Source organism: Malania oleifera, chromosome 5 (genome assembly GCF_029873635.1).
Source record: "Malania oleifera isolate guangnan ecotype guangnan chromosome 5, ASM2987363v1, whole genome shotgun sequence".
In the NCBI taxonomy this organism is placed as follows: domain Eukaryota; kingdom Viridiplantae; phylum Streptophyta; class Magnoliopsida; order Santalales; family Ximeniaceae; genus Malania; species Malania oleifera.
This window is the reverse complement of record NC_080421.1, coordinates 7,973,548-7,998,626: the sequence shown is the minus strand read 5'-3', so window position 1 is coordinate 7,998,626 and position 25,079 is coordinate 7,973,548. Positions and strand designations below refer to the sequence as shown.

The 25,079-nt window shown below is 37.1% G+C and overlaps 1 protein-coding gene across 1 annotated transcript; it reads right to left on the bottom strand.

Moving 5' to 3' along the window:
• LOC131156462 (V-type proton ATPase subunit a3) lies at window positions 1–24,180 on the bottom strand. Its single transcript, XM_058110163.1, has 18 exons — window positions 23,847–24,180; window positions 22,639–22,683; window positions 22,349–22,471; window positions 22,134–22,241; window positions 21,227–21,337; window positions 20,963–21,136; window positions 14,894–15,031; window positions 4,161–4,268; window positions 3,912–4,019; window positions 3,625–3,773; window positions 3,282–3,435; window positions 2,308–2,468; window positions 2,013–2,219; window positions 1,671–1,854; window positions 1,481–1,564; window positions 1,203–1,396; window positions 777–836; window positions 1–481 (listed from the first exon to the last, which is right to left on the bottom strand). Exons 1-18 carry the CDS (start codon window positions 23,994–23,996, stop codon window positions 277–279), a joined length of 2,463 nt encoding a protein of 820 aa, XP_057966146.1. The 5' UTR covers window positions 23,997–24,180; the 3' UTR covers window positions 1–276.
• Between the last annotated feature and the right edge of the window lie 899 nt (window positions 24,181–25,079).

The following is a 25,079-nucleotide window of genomic DNA, read 5'->3' as shown; positions in this document are numbered from 1 at the left end:
TTTCTTTTTCAAAATATAAATCAATCATACATTCTTATTATTACACTCCGCCATAACTGTTATGACATAAATAGCCAGTGGCATAAGACTGATTATTCCCTTCAAAAACAATAACAATTGGAAGGTTGGGGGCAGTTCATGCATTGTTAAGTACATTCATTTGGCTCTGCCCATGAGGTACATCCCAATTTCAGAACAAAAGAATCAACATAACATATGCACACTCTCAGCTTTAACTCTGCTCTTTTTGGCAGCTACAAACCCTGGTCCAACAAATCACTCGTCCTCATCAACGAGCAACGCAAATGAGAATGGATAGAACTTGTACCCATCCCCCTCATAGAACTTGTTCTGGAACTCCACCCAGTGAAGCCGCAATGCGTGTAGAAAAGCACTGAGAGTTTCCATCACCAGCAAGACCCCCACCGTCGCACAAATGAATACAATGATACCAATGATAAGAATAATGACGTTGTTGAACCTGCAACACACAAGATAATGTCATTATCCATTCCTTATTTTTGGATTGATCGTCCAACTCATTAAAGTGTGTTTTTGATCCAATGAGCTGTATGTAGAGAATGAAAAATAGCAAGTGCTCACATGCATTAATGAAATAACAATTATATGACAATATATATTAGCAACAGGTCAAAATACTAATGGAACTTGTTGGTCAATAATCCAGAGTCCATCCAAGGAGTTGAAAAGTCAATAATACGCATGAAGTACTAGAATTTAACCATGTAAAAGCAACAAAATATAAATAAACTTACCCCCAAGCAAGGAGGAGGACCTTTTCATAGAATACACTTGACAACTCCGAGTGGGCAAGACTGGAAACAAAAAAGAAGGCACGATTGATTGTTATTAATAAACTTTGATTCACTATGCAAAATATAATAAAAAAAATTTGGTGTCCAGTAAAGAATGAAAAAAGTGAGCACATTTGGACTCTCTCTCTCTCTCTCTCTCTCACTCACACACACACAGATGGGCAAGAGCTATTTAGTACAGTAAATATATCCAACAACAATTCAACAGGCTTGAATTTAAAACTGAATTCTGAATTTAACATTATTTGTTCACATTTATGAACACTAAGAGATATTGATACATTCTATGAACCATATACGTTCATTTTTATTTTAATCATGACAGGTGAGACTGAAATCAAGATACCCAACTCTCAAGCAACATACCTGAGGGCCCACAGACGAAGATATGAAGCTGTATTTGAAACTGCTCCTAGTACAAACTCTATGGTATGTATGAGCTGATGTACAAATACTTCACTGAACTCAAATTCTTCATGACCATGGGAATCATGATTTGCCTCCGATTGAATGGTCTCCTCAGTGCTCTGAAGTAATGCATAGGAGTGGCCTTGGTGCCTCTGAGAAAACATGTCATCAGAACTAGTAGAGAAAGAAAAATACTGCTACAGATAAATTAAAGGGTTCAGCAGAAGTAAGCATACCTCTTGGTGTTGTTTCTTCAAAAGAAAGGGCCTTGGAAACAGCATCCATGGTACAGCAACAAGGGCCAATATTAGTAGTACAAGCTGATGATGAAAGCAAGTGAAATGAATGAGTGGAGCATTCACAACTCATCTGAAGTGAAAAACAAATCAATTTATAAAAATAATGGATAGAATGATAGAAAGCAACCTGTAGTGTCTTCTGGCCAACAAACAGCTGATTTTCACCTAAATCATCAGTAGGACTGAGGAACATGTATATCAGAGTGTGATATAAATCAGCTTGGGAACCAGTCCACCACTTCACAATGATGAGGAGGGAAAGGTAGCCAAATAAACTGTTCAAAAATATCATCTGCGGAACAAATTGGTACCTGGAACAATAGAAGGCATTTCAATAGAAAATATTCTCAAATTTAAGTCATGAAAGTACAAAATACGTGAATCACAGCCAACACATTAGTTGCAGTAATAATTTTGGCAAAGGGAGTTATGCATGCAACCAAGAATCAGAATAGCATATAGAACTCACCAGATATTCAGGCCATTTGCAAAGAATTTAGCATTGAAATAACTCAATATGATTCCAAGGTTCATTTGTGCAACCCCAAGAAGGATTGACATTTTCATCTTCAAGGAGTTGAGGAATGGCAATTCACTGCGAGTTCCATGCCATGCAGGATCCACGCCAAATGGGTAAGTTTCACCAACTTTAATTAAGCCTACCGTTGAAGCATCTCTGCAAGAAAGAGAACAATAAATTTAAAGAAAGAATATAAGAGGGAAAATGACAAAATATAATTTATCAGAGGCAGCAGTTCAATTACCTGCAAGAAAGATCACGGCAAGCATAGGCTGAGCGTCCAAATAACTCAAATGGAACCGAGAAGAACTCATTATAGATCAAACCTGTGTAGATTGAGAAGATTGCCATCATCATAATAACATAACGTCCACCAAACGTCATTTCTGTTATGTCTCCAAGCTTCTGAAATTACCAAGATTAAAAGGTAATCAGGCTCTAGCCATGATGTCAACATAAATTTAAGGTCTAGAAAAAAAAATGGAAATGACGATTACAAGGACATAACAAAAGCAAAAAAAAAAAAATCTGTGCTAAGGGAATTCAAATCATCTTCCCTCACTAAGCATATTATGATTATTTATCTGTGGAAACCAAGAGAGAGAGATTCATAGTATTCTCAATCACTCAAGATCTTACAACTAGAATGCAGTGTTCTCAATAAATCATTTCGGATGCAGGGAAAAAGTAACCAAACTCCGTTATAAATGGAAGTGTATTCAAGAAGGTATGCACAAGGCAAATCATGCAACCAAAATTTAAAATGCCTGGAAATACTTGCTTTAACATATGTGAAAAACACCTTTCACCACCTATAAGACAATACCATCCTTTGACATCATCTCTCTCAAAATGTTCCACACTTCAGGCTCTAAAGCAAAAACTGAAAGGGAAATAGTAGTGCCACATGGTAACAACAAAACCCTAGAAAAATATCCCTCATGCTGCAGTTCATTTCAGGAAGAGACATCATATCAATTTCACACTGTTTTGCACTCATATTCATATGATATTGGTTTATAAAGAGAATCTAAAATTGAACCAAACCATTAACATCAAGAAAACAGTACAAATTGCAGCTAAATCCAAACACAAGACAAACTACCAAGTAATGAATTAATTGGGGAGAGAAATGAATGCAACAATTACATATTATCATTCTTTTGGGTGTATCAAACACAAATGTGAAGTCAATTTAAATAATGTAATGTGGAATACCTGATTAGAGAGTTTCCTTTCTCTGATTAAGAAATACAACGTTGCAAGTAACAAGCATATTCCGTGTCCCCAGTCACCAAACATGACGGCAAAAAGAAATGGAAACGTGATAATAGTATATACAGAAGGATTCGCTTCTTGATACTTGGCCACCCTGCAATTGCATCCACAATGTCATTAGTCATCAATCTCTCTCTCTCTCTCTCCCCCACCCCAAAGAAAAGGTGATTTCTGTCCAAAAGAGAGTTCATTGAGTAACAAGCACAAGTGTTACTTTCAATAATGACATAATTCTTCGCATAAGCAACCACGTATGAACATGCTCTGCCCAAAGTGAACTCACCCATATGCATCAACAATTTCTTGAAAAGCAGATGTAAATTTGTTTGTGCGAAAATATGTAGGCGGTGACTCCTTTGTGCGCAGAACCTGGAAAATGGCTCCAACTTGTGAGTTGGAGTCCACCATTGCCCGCTGCAATGCATCCTGTATCTGTACAACTCAAGTTCAGGCAAATTTTGTAAGCGAACCATTGCAATTTTTTTTTTATTGCACAGAATAGACAAAAAATTTTGGCCTATGCCAGTCCACAGCAATCAAAACACCTGAGTAACATAAAGAAGAAGGTACCTGCTTTGTTGCATAAACAGGGCTCCACCCTTCAGCCACAAGACACTTTTTTGTCACATCAATGCTAAGCATGTTTAAGGTGTGATAAATGGATTTCTCCTTCCTTGCCTTCATGAGTTCAAAGAGATAGAGGTAAATTATTAAACATAAATAGTACATCTACAAACCAATATGATGAATAGATAATTTACATCTGTGTAATATTGTTAACAAAATGAAAACTAGTCAATAAAAAAAATTCGGACCAACCAAAAGATTCCATTGATCAAACTGATCAGCAATGGTTTGTAACAAGTTGACCCTGTGCTGCAGTCCTACATCAATTGTAGTCTTTAGCTCAGAGAGTCTTCCCGAAACCTGAAGTTTGAAAATGATTAAAATATTAGAATAGATTATAAAAGTCAAATTTTTAGGTGGCAAGTAAAGAAAAGAGAGGACAGGCAAAAGATTTATGTGGCTTGACCATTTAGTCTACATCCACATGAGAAGGGTCAATAGCATTATTACTCAACTCAAAGAAATCAAAGATACAATCATGTATAATCCTCATCTATCAACCTCGAATTATGATAAAGATGTTTCAAATATTTTGACATTCGAATTGATAATCTTATTTCTTTTCTCTAATAGTAGCCCTCAAGATGAGCATGGTATTGAGAGAAATGCTATATGTGTGCGTGTTTAAAAACATAAATAACAAAAGAAACCAATTTAATTTTAAGCATATAATATTGTGCAAAACCAATAATGATGCTACAGCACGTTGCACATCCTGTGCATCCACACAGATTTACTCTTTGAGTGTGCTCAGACTATGGTGAACATTTATGATGCTAATTTTGGCCAATAAAGGAAATGAATATCCCAATGAAAGAATATAACATGCAAGTCTGTCCGTAAAATATTTTTCAACTGCAAATATTAAGAAGAAAAGATAGAAGTGACATTGATTTTTTTACCATCAAAAGACTACCATTTTGATTTTTTTTGGGGGGGGGGTTGTTGAGGGGGTAAAATGACCACAAGCACATTGCTTAGATAAATTGTGGATGATGCAGAGAAAACAAAGATGTAATAAAGAATAGAGGAATTGAGTTATAGCACTAGTGATCAAATATGACAAGTGATAGATAAGGAACCAAGTAAATGTTGGTATGACAATCTGGAGACTAGTAGCTCTTAAACTTGAAAAATAAGATAGATTAAAATAAAATGAATGGTGAACAATAGCGAAGAGAAAGGAGGGTAAGAGATTTATGTAATTCAACCATATGGTCTACATATATGGGAGAAGGATCAACAGAACTATTATTCAACTCAAAGTATACAGAGTACAATCATTTATATATAGGGCTCGAAAAATAATTGTATCCTAATCATGTATACAATCATGTATATATTGGATACCAACCCTATCCTAATCTCTCAAACTAGATATAAACTATTTTCAAATATTTTGAATCACCATCTCTTATATCTAGTGAAAATTTAAGTGATGTAGGACAATGGAAATTCAAGGAAAGAGAGAGAAATAAGGAAGAGGGGAAGGGAACAAGAAGAAGTAGAAGAATAAGAAGAAGAGAGAAGCTTTACATTGAGGAAAAGGGAAGAGAAAAACTTTCTGAATTCAAATTTGATAATTGTCAAAACACCTTATTACACACAAACTACTTATAAACCCAACATTAAAATAAAATGAAAAATTACACAACTCCCAACATATCTAAAATATTCAAAATAGCCCTAAATCAACTAAAAACTCCAAAAATATCTGGACTTACTAAAATCCATAATTTTTAAATCTTAAAATGAATTATGATTACCAACAATTATCCACAAGCAATCCTCCACGCTTGTTAGAGAAAACTCAAAATTGAGTTATACAATGGCGAAACATGAACAAGGAGTATATAATCCATAAACCATTCAAAAACAAATTACTAAAATTTTCTTCAAAATACCCAGTCCCAATAAAGTTGAAAAGTGAAGAATTGTCACGCTTTAGAAGAAGAATAAAGGCCTAGGGCTTATGTGTCACAGACTCATGACAAGGTTCAACAATTTCATCCACCAAAACTATTAATTTGAACTGAATTCCCAATTACATTGAACTCCAACTGCCTGCTTCTTGGACTCTTTTAGCAGTTCAACACTTAGTTCCATTACATCTTCTTGCTCTTCAACAATCGCATCGTGCTATCTCTATCCATGCAGTCAATGGGTTCCACACTGGAAATCCATGACAACAATATTTTCCACCGAGGCTGAGGTTATGAAGGATAGTGGCGGTTAAAATTTCAGCTGGCATGCAAGGGCTCACCAGTGGTCGGACAGCAATGGAATCATGCAAGAGGCCATTTGGAGGATTTCTGTATCTGATTGTGGTGGAAGTGTTGCAAGACATTCAGAAAAGTAGTGTTCCAAGATAAGGGCAGCAGTTGTAATTTTTGGAGAAAGTTGCAGATCATAGGAAGAGTCTTTGGTTTCAGTGAATTGTGTCACCTGGTGCTCTTATAGAAGGATGAAAGTGGAGTGTGGTAGATCAAGTCTACAGCTTTGATGGAAGCAGTTATATACTGTGGTTGCAGTTTGATGGAGATGGTGTGGTACTTGAAGAAAAAAGAAGATAAGAAGGAGATGGCAATGGTGTGGAGATTGAAGGAGGAAGAAGATAAGAGGGAGAGGGCTGCACGAGGGGGAGAGAGAGAGAATCAGTATGACATTCAAATGGTAACTGTCTAAACATCGTACAGTACACAAACTACTTATAAACCCAACCATAATTGTTAAGTATTACAATTCGCGATTTGATCCATACGATTCATATAAACTCCACACCAAGTTGAAGCCAACTATTAGTTCCTTTTTTAAAGAACAAGATGATTCTGCTCATGGTGATGAACTCTTTGGTACTGTCTCCAAATTTACGGAATTGAGTTCTTTTCCGAAGGGGGGAATTGATTTAAGACGAGAAGCAAGTATCTAGATGGATCATTCGGCCCAAAAATTTGGAGGCCAATGTCAAAGAATAGGGCCAATGGTTTATTGGGTCTGAAACCCAAATGTGCTTAGTTGTTTAACTATGTGCATATATTTGCTTGTATTAGGATTATGAATGTTGAGGACTTGTTTGTAGTACTTGTGCATTATAGGGGTATGTTTGCAATGTAATGTGGTTTTGGGTATTTGTGTAATTTCATGTGGTTAGAGGCTTTCTTATGAATAGTGTATGAAAGCCATGCTATAAGCAGTTGTTGAATTTGAATTGAAGTGAACCCGAGTTTCCCCCTTGTGTCTCCTCTCTCCTCTCTTCCCCATCCTTCCTCTCTTCAATTTCTTCCAATCTCTCCCATGGTTACAGATCCTTGATGGCTGATGCAGCCCCTACAAATATACCTAACTTACTGCAAATATGTTCAATCCCTTTTTTTTTTTTTTTTGATAAACAAAGAATTGTATTAAAAAAGAGAAGAATGTACATCAGAAAATTAGATTCAATCCTTAATATATCTTTCAACAATATACCACTCACCCACCTTATCATTCTTATTTCGGAAACTTTCTACTTTTTGGATATGTTGTTTCATAGTTGCCCAATATTTTGATCCATATAGCATAGTTGGTCTTATAACCATCCTAGAAAACTTCCCTCTAAATTTTAAGGCTATTCTACAATCACGCAATATGCCCGAAGCACTTCTCCATTTAACCCATCTTGCTTCAACTCCATTTTATAATCTTCTTTTGTTTCTCCTTTAGTTTGCATAATAATCCAAGGTATCAAAATCTAGTAGTGCTATTAATTTTTTGACCATCAAGTTTAATATTTTCTCCAAGCTCTTCAAGCCCAAATATTTTCTTGAAATGACATTTCATATATTTTGTCTTATTTCTACTTATCTTAAGAACTCTAGATTCTGAAGCTTCTCTCCACGATTCTAACTTAGATTCTACTCTACCCCTGGTTTTATTGACAAAGACAATATCATCTGCAAACAACATACACCATAGAACCTCAATTTGGATACTCTTAGTAAGCTCACCCATCACCAGTGCAAAAAAGATATGAGCTCAAAGCAGATCCTTGATGTACACCTATTGTGATTGGAAATTCCTTACTCTCCAAAAACATTATTTCTTTTTAGTTATTAACTTCATTGTATGGAAAAAAATATAGTATGACTTGCTTTCCAAACCTTCATCATTGTTTTTCAATCATATTATTTCTTTTTAGTTATTAACTTCATTGTTTGACAAAAAATATAGTATGACTTGCTTCCCAAACCTTCATCATTGTTTTTCAATCATTTGATTTGTGCCTCCAAGTCTTTTCTTTCCTTTATTAGTCATATTTGGGCTTGAAGAGCTCATGTTCCTTCCCAGGTTTGGGAATTTATTTGTTGGCAGTCCTTAATAGAGTTCTAACAATCTATTGCATCGTACAAGGTCCTACCAGGCATTATCTAGATGTTTGTGTCATGAGCTACAATAATGCTGAGGCTCACTCACTCATTTTTCTTGAATTGATCAGATGCTCAAGTTTGGAACAGATTGCTTGATTTCCCTATTGAGAATTGGATAAGCCAGGATTCATTAGTCTTCATGCTTAATTCTTTTTAGAAGGTTTGGGAGGGGTAAGAATGCAAATAAGTTGTCGAATTGTGTTGTTTTCACTATGCTTTGAAGCATAAGGTCAGAAAAGAAACCCACATTTTGGATGGACACTCGTTATATTTATTGTTGCTTTGGAATACACTTGGATTTGCATAACTTCTAATCTCCAAATTTTCAGAGAGATAGACTAGCGCTATTGACTTGATGTTTTCTTCTTTTTCTTCTTCTCCCAGCTCTTCTTTTTGAATTTTTTCTGCTTGATAATTGAGGGGGATATTTTATCATCCACATTGTATCTACTTTCTCCCATAATAAAATTCCTTAACTATCCCAAAAAAATCCACACAAACATATATAAATCAGCTCCAAAGTAACCAAAAGTGTAACTCATTCAAAAAACTAACTTCACATTCACAGTTCACACAGGGAATATTTGCTCAATCAAGCAGTTCAAGGTAAAGATTTGAATTCTCATTCAATACAACTCATCTAATAACATCAATACCAATATAATTTTCAATCTATGGATGATGTGCATTACAGCATTACATAACCAAAAAAACCAGCCATATTAAAAAACATTCAATCTCATTTGGGTATAGTATTGGTGCTAAGGATTTGTCATCTCATCTTTATTATTTGCTGACAATTGCCTTGTTTTAGTAAGGCTTCTATTTAAGGCATTAACAATTGCTAATGTTTTTCGTTCTTTTAGAAAGCTTGTTAATCTTCAAAAGTCAGCTTTCTCTAAGAAAACAGAGTGCAAATTTATCTAGTAGTAAGTTAGAGGTAATTGTCTGTAATTCTACTGGTAAGTATTTGGGTATTACACTGGTCACTTCTAGAATATATATATATATATATATCTCCTTTTTTTGGCTGCTTTCTAAAATTTATGATTTTTTGACCAAAATTTCTGCATTGCTGCTCTGGGACTTCTTCTTTCCTCTTCTTCATCTGGTTTGGTTGGCTTTTCTCCAACAGAACTACTCTAAGCACTCTTTTCATGTTTTTGTCCAGCTGTTTTTTGGGGAATTTATTGTTTTTTTCTGAAATTTTCTGCAGAATTTCTCTCTCTTCTTTTTTTTTTGGTTCCATGCTGCATAAATGTGGTTTCACCTTCGTGAGGTGTGCACCTTTGCCTCATCCCTCATGCCTAGGCTCCAGGTAACCTTCGCACCTCAATGCACTGTGTGCCATTGACTAATGGTTAGTTTGGTGGCCAACAATACCAAGCCTTAACACTCCCCCACACATGCACCCTGGTTCCACGCAGAGAAAAAAAAATGATCAATAACACCCGTTACATAGAATTAAAATAATTTTCAACAACCATAATCAACCTGAGCAATAAGACAAGAAGCAGCACCTCCTGGCAGCCATGGCTCTGATACCATGTTGGACTACCACTTTACCTAGAAGCAACTATTAGGTTGTCAACCAATAATTCATATCAAGCCTCAAAAAAATCTAGAATTTGAATGTAATATCTACGTCGCACGTATTTTGTGGCTGGTGGTCCATCAAATGCCACAAACAAAGGATATTATCTCCAGGTTTAAAAATGATGCAGATAAGGAAACTCAATTTTTTTTTTTTTTTTGGGATGATATGCGACTTGAGCCTATCCAACATCTTCTTACTTAATGCCCTTTCACCCATAACATCTAGATATGAGTTCAAGGAATAGGTCCTACTCCAGATGAGTCTTGTTCTGATTTGAATGGTTGGCTTGAGACTCTTAGGAAGCAAAGTAGAGCTTATGATATTTCTATTTGCTAAACCTTAGGAAAAGATAGCAGTTTCTTATGGCAGATCTGAAAGCATTGGAATCTTGTTATTGTTTAGGGTGTCAAACCCAATCCTTTTTTGATTCTCAATAATTCTACATGTCTTCTTCTGGACTTATTATAGAGATTCAAATTATGGAGAGGGCAGCACTTTGAATGGTAGTAGTAATAATAATCAGTCAGGTAATACTAGTAAAGTATGAACATTATTAGTTGATCTTCTTCTGACCCTCCTTTTGTCAAAGTTAATTTTGATTCTTCTGAAAATCTGGTTCAGAAGCAGCTGCCGTCGGTCTTATTATTTGCTGAAAGTTTAAGGTCAATTGACAAAGCTTCAGTCCAAGTTGCTGTGTCAATCTTTATGGCAGGCTCTTGTTGAGGTTGAGAACATAGGGATTTTGAAGCTGCAGGCTGAAGGTGAGTTTAAGATTACCATTAACACGGTTTTGGGGCAAGTTTGTTTCTTAATTAAAAAATAGAAAAAGAAGAAATTCATTAAGAAAGAAGGAAATACAAAGACGATGAGAAATCCTCAAATAGCAAAAGGGAAAAAGAAAAAAAAACTAGCTATTACGCCCAAACAAAAAAAAAAACGCTAATAGGGCCAACCAATCACACACTGGATATAAGAGAAGGCTATACTACCATAACACCCTGTGGGGAACACCTTCAAGGGGAAAAAAAAAAAATCCTGTTCCAAATCGAATCTCTATAGATGAAGCATGATACAAAAAAAAAAAATCAAGGATTCCTCTCCCGCCAGATCCATATAGCTGCGAAAACTGCAAACCCCCACAAAATCTTCACCTTCCTTTTGGCTCCTGCAGCTAACAAACAAATAATGGTGACAACTCTTAACACTCTCCAAATGAACGAAGAATCTTGTTCCGTAAGCACTGAGCCACAGAGATAGGAAAAAATAAATGACTGATCTCACTACTAGCTAAGGGTGTACAAGTATTACTGAAAAACCAAAAATCAATCAGAAACTGAACCATTTCACTCTTTGGTTCGGTTTTTAGGTCACGGTTTTTCGGTTTAGGTTCTTAAATTTTTTTTTTAAAAAAAATCAGTTTTTGATTTTGGTTTCAGTTTAACACGTACACTGAACCGAAAACCAAATTAGAGCTCTGTGTGTAATTTAACTTTAAAATAAATGTATTTATTTTATTATTAGTAAAATCATTTTTTTATTTCACCTTAATTCTGCTAATTCAATAATTGATTGTTTGATTCTGGAGACATCTGCTGCGGTAAAACTGAAGAGGCGAAGTGGAACCAATTTTAAAAGAGATCAAGAATTTCTTTTCCCTTTACCTGGCTGATGTGGGAAAAATGCTTCACTGAGTTAGCCAGCAGCCGCACACCCACTCACGCCCTTTACATTCATGATTCAGCTGCTCTATCACAGCTGTCCTACATTGTCTAGTTTATGAGTGGAAGCCTTCCTCTCCCTTATAAAAAACCAATCTCCTCTTCCCAACACATCAAAGAAAGAATAAAAAGGCCTGTGCTGACTGTTTGGGTTGGCTTCTGGGCTTAATATTAGCTTAGATCTGCCTCTTTGAGCTCAAAATTATTTCTTCGTGACCCACATCACGTCGGTTAGATGATGTCCCAACTCCCAAGAACCTTCAGCATACAGTCCAAAACATTCAAAAAACCGAAATGTAACTGAACCATTCAGTTAAACTGCTGGTTTGGTTTTTTATTGAGCCGCCAGCTTCTGGTTTGGTTTCGGTTTGGAACTTTGAGAACTGATTATTTTGGTTCGGTTATTGGTTTTGGCTAAAACCGTACAGAAATTAACCGATTACATCCCTGCTACTAGGATAACACATAACATGAGCATTCGAAGAGAGAGTTATATATGGTCTATGAAATTGCAACAGATTGTTGATGTTTACTCTATTAAGAATGGCAATCCACACAAAAGCCTTCACCTTTGAAGTAAGTTTAGCTCTTCATAGTTGATTAGCAAGAGAAATATAATGAAAAGATCGGTTTAGATAAGACTTTTAATTCTTATGAGAAAAAGCACCAGAATCATCCAAACACAAAACTCTAATATCCCCATAATGAGAATACTTAAAAGAACCCGACAAACCTAAGAGAGAGGGAAGCTCCTCAGCCTACCTTTCAGTAAGATTCCTATGGAATAAAAAATCCCAAGAAAACCCAATATCATAAATAATGAGAAAAGAAGAAATAAGTGCATCAGGGCACAAAGTGAAAGACGGAAAGGCAACTGAAGAACATAATTCTCCAAACTAGAGGTCCTTCCAAATCAGAACCCTACAGTCCTCTCCCACTTTATATTAGATACAAGAAAAAAAGAAGGAAGATTTCTGTGAATTTCTATGGGCTTTCATGAGTAACTCTAGCTACAATATTACCATCTGCACATTTTCCTCCAGAGCAAATTTATTTTTAACAAACCCATACCAAAGAGAATCTGCTATCAAAGGGAAGCACCATGACCACTTACCGCCACAACTCTTAGGCACCAACTTAGCATCGACCCAAGCCAGCAAAGCCTTCCTCCTCGTTAGACCTCCAAACCCTCCCAACACACAAGATCCCTTCCCTCACCTATCCCTGACCAAAAGAAATCTCAAATAATCCTCTACAGCCTATTAGCAACCCCAACTGCAGTGTAAAACAAGGATAAAAAATTTAGGGGAATCGAAGAGAGACACACCTAGATTAAAGTAATACAACCTCCCATGGAGAATAATGAACCTTTCCACCCATCAAGGTATTTAGAGGCAATCACCAAATCTAAAAACCTCTCAAGAGGAGGATTCCCACCTAAAGGAACTCCTGAAGTAAGCCAAAAGCTACTACAGAATCCCACAACCTACACGAGTAGCAAACCTTGAAGTCACCTCTCAACTCAAATTAATAGCAACAAGACTAAGCAAAATTACCATTAAGACTTAAAACCAACTCAAAACCTGTAACATGGTGAGAATGTAACCAAAAGAAATTCTACTATCTGATAAAAATAGAATGGTGTCATCAGCAAATTGCAGATGAAAGACAAACACTACATCCCTACCTCCAGCAAATACACTGAACAAAACCCCTATCGTAGCCCTCTCAATTATCATACTCAACCCATCAGTGACCAAAATAAAGAGAGAGAATCAAGGGGTCCCTTTGCTTCAAACCCTAGATGGGAAAAACCAAATTTTTTAGGTTGATAATTAATGATTACAAAGAAAAAGGGAAAAGAAATCAAAAGCCCCATCCAAAAAAAATAAAAACTCCAACCCATCACAAGCCTTCTTAAAACCCAGCTTAAAAAACAGTAGTCCTCTTACTATTCCTAACATCCTCCACAATCTCATTAGTAAAAAGTATAGCATCAAACCATTTTTTGATAAACAGCATCAAAATACATATAACCCACACCCCAACCCCCCCCCCCCCCCCTCTTCAAAAAAAGAAAGAAAAGGCCACCTCAGAACTAGAAATGACACTCCCTATTATCTCCTAATCCTATCAGCTAGAACTTTCGCAATGATCTAATTGACATTTGTAGTCAACCTAATTGGTCAGAAATCAGTAAACCTAACCAAGTGATCCTTCTTGGGAACTGAAGTGATAAAAAGTCAAGTTCATACTCCTTGGGATCACCCTGTTTGTATGAGACTCATGAAGCACCTCAATAATCAACCTTAAATACATCTAAACAACACCAAAAAGACTAAGCTAAAACCATCTAGCCAAGGATCTCTCCCTACTCATGCTAAATAGCACTTGCTTAACAGTGTCCTCCTCAAAGGTCTCCGGGCAAACTAACCTATCATTAGAAACAGACACCAATCCAACCCCACAATAGGACAAAGTGTGATCTTCCCTATAACGATTCCAAAGAAAACCTAGTAATCTCCTCAGCAATAACAGTTTGATCCCTAACAACAACAGCCCTGTTAGATTTCAGTTCTTAGATTACACTCTCTTGCACCTGCCATTGGCTATTCTATGAAGAAATCTAGTATGATAATCCCCTCCCTTAGCCCATTTGAACCTAACCTTTTGTCTCCAACTCAACTACTCCTTTTTAAAAAATCCTCAAAATCATTCTTTAGAAATGGTCTTATACAAGTTAAATCTTCTGAGATATTTCCCAATTCTTAGTCCTCCTTGGTGACTGTGGTCTCTATTATCTAATATTAAAGGCTGGTTATCCTCCTTTCAACATGTCAAGGTTTAACGTATTTATAGAGAAGTGAATAGTGTAGCAGAAACTTTAGCCAATTGGGGACAAAGGATTGCTTGCTTTCAGTTTTGGAAAGTCTTCCATCCGGTTATGAGCCATTGGGACCTTATTGTGTTAAATGTGAATTCTTATCTTATGCAAAGAACAATTATCAAAAACCAAGACCACATAACAAACTAAAGCAGCATCAACAAACAGTCAAGCAGCAGCATTGCCATGGGGACCCACCCCCTGCACCCCAATCCTCCCCCAACAAAACACTCAAAAACAAACGAGAAGAAAAAAAAAATAAACCTTCTAAAATTCATATGATAACAAATAACCCCAAAAAAATAAAGTACGATGAGTACCTCTGAAATCATCTGAGCTTGTTTGCTCAGCTCCTCATTGAAAGGATAGCGATTTGCTCCAAAAGCTTCACATATTTTAAGAATTTTGTTCTTTGCTCTTTCTCCAGAATAAAAAACCACAAATACATTTTTCTCAGCCTGCACATTGATATCACAAGATATGAAGCACTTACCAAATAAAAAAACATCAAGAAGTCTTAAATATTCTGTACAAAAGACTATTTTTAATTGACATGCAATAATTTATGAATATATTTGTATGATCCTCACGCATCATATGTGAAATATACAAAAGCTCACTTTGGTAAGTGTCACAGGGTCTAAGTTCACAACACACAAATTGACACTATGATGGCACTAAGTGGCATACATGTTTAAGCCAACGTCACACACTCAAATTTGTTAGTTAAGTCCAGCAAGTGTAGAGCAATTGAAACAACATTCACAAGGCAACAGTATTTATAGAAGCAACACTTCCCAACCTCTTCTCTTATTCAAAGACAAGGGATGCACACTCTAAGATTTGCAGGACCACTATGCACAAATCCCTCCCCCCCCCCCCCCCCCGGCGGGGGCAGTGTCCCCCACTACCCACATTTAAATTAATACACAGCTGATACCCCCAATTGCCTAAGGTATGCAATTGACAACCCCAACTGCCTAGTTTGTGTTGAACACAACCAACATTTGCCAACAAGGCTAAAACAAGTTATGCTTACAATAAGTGGCTAAAAACATGCCCAAATGTCAACCCACGAAATTATCCTCTAGCCAAGCCTGTCTTCCAGCCTTACAAGGAGAAACTTCCAAGTAATTGCCTTGCTTGGTTAACATGCCAACAATGCAAGCATTTGACATTGACACTGACCCATGGATCAACACTTTGTGTCAAGCATGGTTTCCCCTTACTTATTCCATGTCCCAACAACATTATATGTCAATGAAGCACTGGACATAACCAAACTAACCATCCAACCAATGTCAATTGAAACCAAGCCACCATAAGCAGCCCGGTCAAGGACCATGGCCCAACCATGTCCATCCCTGACCATGTCGAATAGGCAACTTAACATTTATGTGTTCTCCCTTCAACAACATAGATTAATCAACCACCAAGTATCAAGATAACCCATGAGAAGTCATCTTAAGCTACTGCCTTGGCACATGAGTTGCCACGCCGTGTGCCTTGGCAATGTCAAGCTACTCAAGGATCTAACAAACAACCCTGCCAGAAGGCACCAACGTCCTCATTGGTTGGCTGTCAAAATAGTCCCTTATCTGTTTCTCAAATTGCCATAAGAGTCACATCCCGTTCGCATGTAGCTTTTGCTTCTAACAAACTCATCACAAAAATACCTTAGGTCCTTTACCTTTGGTAAACCCACAATGAAATCAATAGACCAGCCCATTGTGCATCATGCACCTTTCATTTTTGAGTCCACTAATAGAAGAAATGTATACTTTGCTACACTTTCCATTGTGCATCATGCACCTCTCGCAATAATTCATTTTTGAATCCACAAGTAGAAGGAATGTATAATCTGCTACTCTTTGTGTATAACATCCTCCAACCAGTACCAGAGTACAATTCCATCATTCACCATCTATTGGAGTCCACTGAACTCAGAATCTATCTTTGCAGCATCCCGAACACAATCTAAGAATCTACATTCTAATTGAGTAAGGGTTGTGGCATATGCCTCCACTTCTTTTCTACTCAAAGCATCAACCACTTGGTTTTGCCAACTTGCTTTGTGTAACTATTCAAATTCAAGCTCAGCAAGAAACTCGAGCCACCAGGCCTGCTTTGGTGAGAGTTTCTTCTGAGTTTTGAAGTCTTGGCCACATTATTGGTCACCATAGTGAACCAAATTCTTAGGAGGTAATGGTTCCAAGTCTCCCAAAAATGCACTAACATGATCATTTCTTTTTCATGAGTGGAGTACTGGGTCTCAGCTTCTTTCAAATTTCTACTCTCAAAGGCCACAGGATGTCCTTGCACAAGGATTCCTCTAATCATTATGTAAAAAGCATATGTATGTACCTCAAAAGGTAGATAAAATACAAGCAACCATGACACCGGTTCTAATGACACTGCCAGCTTCAAGCCATCAAAGGCATTTTGATACTCATTAGTCCATGCCTATTTGTTGTCTTTCTTTAACAAGTCTATCAATGGTGCAACTCTTTTTGAGTACCCTTGGATAAACTTCTGGTAGTAATTAACCAAACCTAGAAACAAACCAACTCAGCCACCTTTGATGGTGTAGGCCGATCAAGGATGACCTTTATCTTATGTTCATCCATGTGCACCTACCCTTTGCTAACTCAATGCCCCAAGAACATAATTTCTTAACGACAAAATTCACACTTCTCCTTCTTGACATACAACTGGTTTTCCCTCAACTTAGTGAACACTTTCCTTAAGTGCTGCACATGGTCCTCCAAAGAATTGTTGTAAACAACAATGTCATCCAAATAGATAACAACAAACCAATTTATAAATTCATACAAAACATCATTCATCAAATTAAAAAAAGTTGTGACGGCATTAGTCAAACCGAATGGCATTAGTAGGAACCATATCGAGTCAGACAGGCCATCTTAGACTCATCATCTTCTGCAATCCTAACTTGCCAATAGCCTTACACAAGTCTAGCTTTGTGAAGAATGATGCTTTTGCCAATCAACTAAACAGCAACTCAACGTTGGGGATTGGATATTTGTTCTTTATTGTGACTTTGTTCAAGGCCTAATAATTATACACACATTCACAATGCACTGTCCTGCTTCTTTTGGAACAACACTAGAGCACCATAAGGAGCCTTGGAGCGTTACAAGTCCTGCACTCAACAACTCGGCCAATTGCTTCCTCAATTTTGCCAACTCCAAAAGGTCCCATTTTGTAAGGGGCTTGTGTAGGAAGTCTAGCACCAAGCATCAACTCTATTTGATGATCATTTGCATATCCAAGTGGGAGAGATTTTGGGAGTTCTACGGGCATGACATCAAAGAACTCTCCCAAAAGTTCTGCAACCACATCAGGAACTTCCACCATCTAGTCTAAGCGCAACCATGAATGCGAAGTTCCTTTTTCTCAACCCGTCATTCAATTGCATGGCCGAGACTGAGATGACACCCGCCTTTAACAACACACACTACTTGCTTGGATCCTTACACACTGCAAGAACAAAGCAAGATATCTTCTCACCAAAAATTAGAATTCTAGAAATGTGAGGCATCAACATCACTTTAGCATTCACAAAGAACTCCATGCCAAGTATGAAATCAAAATCATCTAAGGGCACCATCATTAGACTGCATTTTCCTTCCCTCGATCCCATTGTTAGAACAACAGTGGCCATTCCCTGAATAGGCCTTGTTTCTGAATTTACAGCATTGCTCCCACTTAACTTCTAAGTGAGTTTGACGCCAAACTTTGTCACCTTCTTCTCCGCAACAAAATTGTGTGTGGCCTCGGAATCCACCATAGCATCAACTTCAACACAATTGATCTTCACAAAAACATACATTAAGCCTTTCAGAAAGAAGGGCTTCGTAGCAATGACAACATTCAACAATTGTAGTGGCTTAACATACTACGACCTATTTTCGTCTGAATCGCCATCTTTTGAATTTGAAGCTACCAATGCATTCAACTTCTCCCCCTTAGGACAACCACGAGAATGGTCCTACTGCAGATGAAATGACCAACCTTCTGGGAACTTTGGGAAGCATCATTCCCTTGTTCTGGTTGTGGCCTTCACCTTCAAACTTCTCCCATTTATCCTTCTTCTTCCCCTTCTCTTCCTTGGCCTTATCCTTATCCTTATCTTTCTTTGACTTGGCCTTGAAATCCTCAGTCTTAGCGTTGATTCTAAAACTAACCAAGTCATCTCCTGCTACAATGGCTATAGGGAGACCTTTCACTCCTTGTCTACGTAATTCAATGATTCCATCTATGCCCATGGTTGTAAACCGGAAGGGAGGTTGAACAACTTGTCTTCCTATGACAAGTTATGTCCAACATCAAGGAACTTGATTCCTTGATATAATCCTACACAGTTCTGATCTGCTTTAATCGTTTAAGGGCATATCTTGCAACCCAATCCATGTTGGAAGGAAAGAACTGATCTTTTAAATCCTTCAAGGTTTCCCACATCTTAATTCAAGGTCTGCTTGCATTTGCATCATCCTTTGTCCACGTATGCCACCATAACCAAGTACATCAATTTCGTGGCAACCTTCTCATTCTTTGGAACGTGGGTAGCCTTGAAATACTAATCCATGTCCCAAAGGAAATTATCGAGGTTTTTGCATTGCAATTTCCTTCAAAGGATTTCGGTTCAGGAACTTGAATTGCAAGAGGCCTCATCGCCACCAAAGCTTAAGGAGATGACCCTCTTCACAAGGGTAATTTCACCATCCACCCAGCCAAGTATGTCATTTAAGGTTTCTGTAAGGGTTGTTATGTCACTCAACAGTGTTGACATTTTGGCTTCAGTGACAACCACAAAATGATTCAACCAATTCCACGTTAAATGCTCACACTACACTGCCGATGGAACTGTGTCATCAATTTGTGGAAAACCAAGGAAGTTCTCCGACTGATCCAATCGATCCTGTCAGTCTAAGTTCACCATCACCGAACCAAGATTTGATACCAATTGTCATAGAGTCTAAGTTTTCAGCACATAACTTGACAATGCAATGGCACCAAGTGGCACACTTGGTTAAGCCAATGTCACACTCACACTCAAATTTGTTGGTCAAGTCTTGCAAGTGTGTATCAATTGAAACAACATTCGTAAGGCAACAGTATTTATAGAAGCAACACCTCCCAACCCTTTCTCTTATTCAAAGACAAGGAATACACACTCTAACATGTGTAGGAACACTACACACAAATTTCCACTTGTGTCCCAAGCCACCCACCAATTAAATTGATACATAGTTAACAACCTCAACTGCCTAGATTGTGCTAGACGTAGCCAGCATTTGCTAACAAGGCTAAAACAAGTTATGCTTACAAATAAGTGGCTAAAAACATGCCCATATGTCAACCCATGAAATTTTCCTCTAGCCAAGCTTGACTACCAACCTTACAAGGAGAAACTACCAAGTAACTACCATGCCTGGTCAACATATCAACTTTGCAAGCATTCAACATTGGCACTGCTAGCTACCCATGGGTCAACACTTTGTGTCCAGCATGGTTCCCCTTAACCATGACTTTCCCACATCCCAATAGTATCATATGTCAATGAAGCACTTGACATAACCGAGTTAACCATCCAATCAAGTCAACCGAATCTAACCACCCATAAGCGACAAAGTCAAGGACCATGGACCCAACCATGCCCATCCCTAACCATGTCGAATTGGCAACTTAACATCTATGTGCAGCATAGATTAACCAACCACCGAGTGTTAAGAAAACCCATGACGAGCCATCTTAATCTACTGCCTTGATACAAGAGTTGCACAAGTCGTGTGCCTTGGCAATGTCAAGCTACTCAACGGTCTAACAATAAGCCTTAAGCTATACATATAAACTAAAATAAGATTATTGACCTGCTGAATTGTTCAGCTTCACAGTATTTCAGCCCTCTCTTTCTCTCACATATGTACGCACACACATAGACGCATGGGCCCAATAACATAAATGAAAAAATTTCTATTTCAATATAATTAGAAATTTTCCCAGTTACAAGCACAACAAGACCTTGTGTTTTGAGGTATATGGTACTGAAAAACAATAAAAGCCCTGAACCCTTAAAACCACCTTATTATATTTCAACCTGTCCATCTTAGACTAGGAAAATAAGCTGCTAGGTACTCACCATCCTTTATAATATTGAGATTGTGAGAACTGTAAGTGCAATGCAATACAATAGCAATCCCAGTTATGTCTCAATGAGGAAATCAAATATGCTAGCAATTAATAACATACGTATGATAGCAAAACGAAAAGCCAATAAAGCAATGATGCATGAGAACCATTTGTATCTACATCATTTCAAGAACTTCATCAACTTTAATAGAAAAGGAAAAAACAAGAGTCCTAACCTTCTCCCCTGAGACAGGATCAATGACAGGTGCCTCGACGACAGCCTGTTTCAGAAACACGTTGCCCCTGGTGGCACGAAACAAGATCCTTTCAAATGCCATTGATTTTTCCCTAGGAACAAGGCCACTAATGAACCCCAACTTAACTTGCTTCGACATATCAGTTGACATTTCCTAGGCAACAGCCAATCAACAAGAATAATTTGAGAGAAAACACAAAGCACTAGATTAAACCAAGCACACAGTGCAGTAGTTGAAGTTTACTTGCTCCAATAATAAGGGTGTGTCTATGGATTCTTCACCAGTAACACGTGACTCAATTTCTCGCTGCTGAGCTGTCGCACTGCGTTGCGCTGAGTAGAAAAACTCACCAGCCTGAATGAAAAAAAATAATTCTTTATTTGAAGCATGTCTTATTTCTAGAGCTTGAGAGTGAGAAAAAATCACATGCATAACATGCTAAGTTGGAAAACAAAATGAAACATAAAACATATTAAAGAATGTCAATTTAAGTGACAAATATGAATCCAGTTTAAGGAAGAGTTAATACGCTAATATAGAATTGTAAAGTCGTTCAAGTAAATCAGAATCTGCTTCTTGACCAATTACAATGCTCCATATAGACTTCATATTTATCATAAACATAGCTTAATCTAGCGACTAATAATCAGAACTACAATAATTCAAAAATTTTGTAAGTTTGATCTTCTCCTTCTTACTTCTTTTCTAATAGAAAAAGAAACTTAATTAAAAAGCAGGAGAAAAATATACAAGCAAAGTAGAAAAAGAAGTCCTAGAACAAAAGATAATGAAAAATAAAACTACAAATAGTGCTGTAAAAGCCTTTGACAAAACTCATCTAGATATAAGAATTTACACTGCTAAAAGGGACCTGAAAAACACCAGAATATCATGTGTCTGCATTAGTACTCCGGTAGAACTCACCAAGCCACTTGAATAAGCTGCCAGATGACTTAATTGTCAAGTAATTTATCAAACTGCAATATCCCAAAATCTGATAACTATATTACGTTATTTATTCAAAAACTGCCTTAAACTTGTCCATCTCTGTTAAGGACTTGGGGGAGCAGGGAGTCTCAGAAATCAATAGCACATTTACATGCAATAAAGGTATTAAAACTATATTAGATCACACCTGGTAGAGCCATACCTTCTCAAGAACAAGCTTATATTCCAAAAGTTCGTTGTAAGAACGCCGCAACTTCTCATCATTTGCATTCATTTCAACCAACTCTGCTTCAAGTTCCCCAAGTTTGACCTATCCACACACAGAGAAAGGGATTAAAACATGGAATAACCAAAACTTCTTTCTTTGATAATAGAAAACCAATACATTCTGAGATAGCAATAGTCTTATTAGTTTACCTCCAGGTCATCCACATCAATATCTGCTCGCGTCAGAGGCCCAGTTGAAGGTGAGAGACCTGCCTTAGACATTTGTTCCCTGAAAAAACGTAGCTTCCGTGCCATCTCTCCACATTTTTTAATCTTGAAAGAAAAATTAAGCAGAAAGAATATCAATAGAGAGTCAAGAAAGTATTGACATATATATTGACAAACAGACACATGCACACACACAAGCACGTGTATAAACAGTAATCTAAGCCTTTGATGATATATATAGAAATCAGTCGCTGGATTAAAGATAAACAGACCTGAGTTGCATAAGTTCGCTGGAAAGGGCTCTTTTCTGCATTAAGCTGAAATACATTACATCAGGAGCATTAGGGTTGATATGAACCATTAAAGAAAAATGTCAAAACAATAAAACCATAAAGCTATAAATACACATAATAGTTGAACAACAGAGTCCACATACTACAGAAGGTTCTCAGAAGCCAAGTCCAGCACTCCAGCCGCAAATAAAAAAAATCTAAATATGAAAATTTTCTTCATTCCTATGACAGGATAAATCAAAAACAGGGACAACAGCAATTTCTTTATACAGCTTGGTAGAACATTATTAAAAGAAATGGTCCATGATCGCATAAATTGGCGGAAAATGATTCATATAGCTGACCCCACTTAGTGGGACTAAGGCTTGGTTTTGTTGTTGTTGTTGTTGTTGTTGTAGCTTGGTAGAACATTATTTCTATCATTTTACTTTCTGTTTTTGTTGCTGTAATCAAAGTCATTGTATACAAAATGGTGACATCTTAAAATCCTTTATGTTTAAAGCTCATGCTTCAGATGCACAATTATCAGAAAAAATAAAAAAAATGAAAAGATAAATAGATATGTAAATAGACGTCAGAAGAGCAAGATAAACTATCCTTTGTTCCTAAAGCCAAGAGTATTCCCAACAACTGAAACCCAGGACATGGAACTAAGACACTAGTAGCAGGCTAGCAGCCAAGTATTTAATACCGGTGAATGCTCCCGAGGTTGATTTTTAATAATAACAATTTTATAGATTACTTGCATCCAATTCAAATCAGCACAGGAAATAGCAACACTCTAAGCCTTTAAATAATCCACCAAATAGAGAACCAAACAATTCCAAATCAGTTCATTTAGTCCATTAGAAAATTTGAACAGCTTAATTTCTCTCCAAACGTTTCCCATTACAGTGAATTCACCACCTGATCGCCAATCAACGGCGCAAAAAATATAACAAAATAAAAGAGAGACGGAAAGAGAGGGAGAAAACCCTAGAAAACCCTAAATAAGATCCCAGCAACAGTTGCCACTCCAAGAAATTAAGTTTTAATAACCAAAATAATTGACAGTTAGCCAGTAACAAAATCAGGGCGCGGGAGTCAGATGCGCACTGTCATGTACAAATGATAGCTACAGAGAGAAGACACTTCAACGATGAAAGAGAGGAAAATTATCTAGAGAGAGATAGATAGGAATTACGTACATCCTTGAACTGGAGGAGGCCGAGGTCGCCGAGATAGGAGACGGAGAGATGAGCGGACTCAATGGGGATGATGAGCTGAACCAGCTGCATAGCCTCCGACCGGAACAGATCCATCGGCGGACAACACCCTCCACCGCCGCCGCCCGCCATCTTATCGCCTTCCGATCCCCACCTGCCTGCCGATTCCCTCTCTGCCTCTCTTTTTTTCTATTCCTCTGGCTCTCCCCGGTGTTCACAGATCGATCAGTCCTAAAAAACAACAGCTGGAGATTGTCTCTTTTTAGCGGCAGGAGCTCCGGCGTCCACAATTCACAATCCTCGTGATGTTGGGCCTGTTTTGCACCAATGCCCTCTCGTTTTAGTTTTATTCTTATTTTGCCCCTCATCTTTCGGATTTTCGATTTCGTCCCTCTTTAATCTTTCTTTAGTTTAGGCACCATTTTATTTTATTTTTTTTTGGATTACGCACCGGGTATCCACGTGTCCGTTTTACGGTCCATGTGACTAATCCTGCGCCCCTTAAAGTTGATCCCACAACTCCAAAGGGAGGGTAAATTCAGGAGTTCAGGGGCGAAAATGAGCTCAGGAGGGTTTGAACACCTGACCTCATGAGAGGCACTCCCACAGCCCACACTATCACACCCTGGGGGTAAATATTTGAGTGGAAGTAGAAGCTGCTCTCAGCTCCATTTTATTAATGATATGTCTGGATAGGGTTTTGTTTACAGAATAAAAAAATAAAAAAAATATTATTATTTTTTATATTTTCTCTCAATATCAAATATTATTAAAAAAAAAAAAGCTTATTTTTATATGATTAAATATTAAGAAAAATCAAATGTTAATGATGTATAAAATTAAATTTTTGATTTTTGATTTTTTATTTTTTATTTTCTTCCTCACTTTCTCTAACAACCAAATAGGAAAATGAAGAATTTTTTTAAATGAGCTAAACAAAATTTATTTCTTATTTATATATTTAAAAATAATCACAAAAAGTTAACCCATTTTTCCAGTTGTCCAAGTAATACTTAGAATTTATGGATTTAGGGATTTGAATTTGAATTTGTTTGGATTTAGAAGAAATTTTATAAATAATCAGCACAAATTAAAGTTTAACATCCGAGTTTCAGAATCTCATATAAAAAGTAAGAGTTAAAAATCTAGAAATATAATAAAAAAATGTTCACTTAATTCATACAAAATGCTATAAAAAAATAGAAAATATTTTTG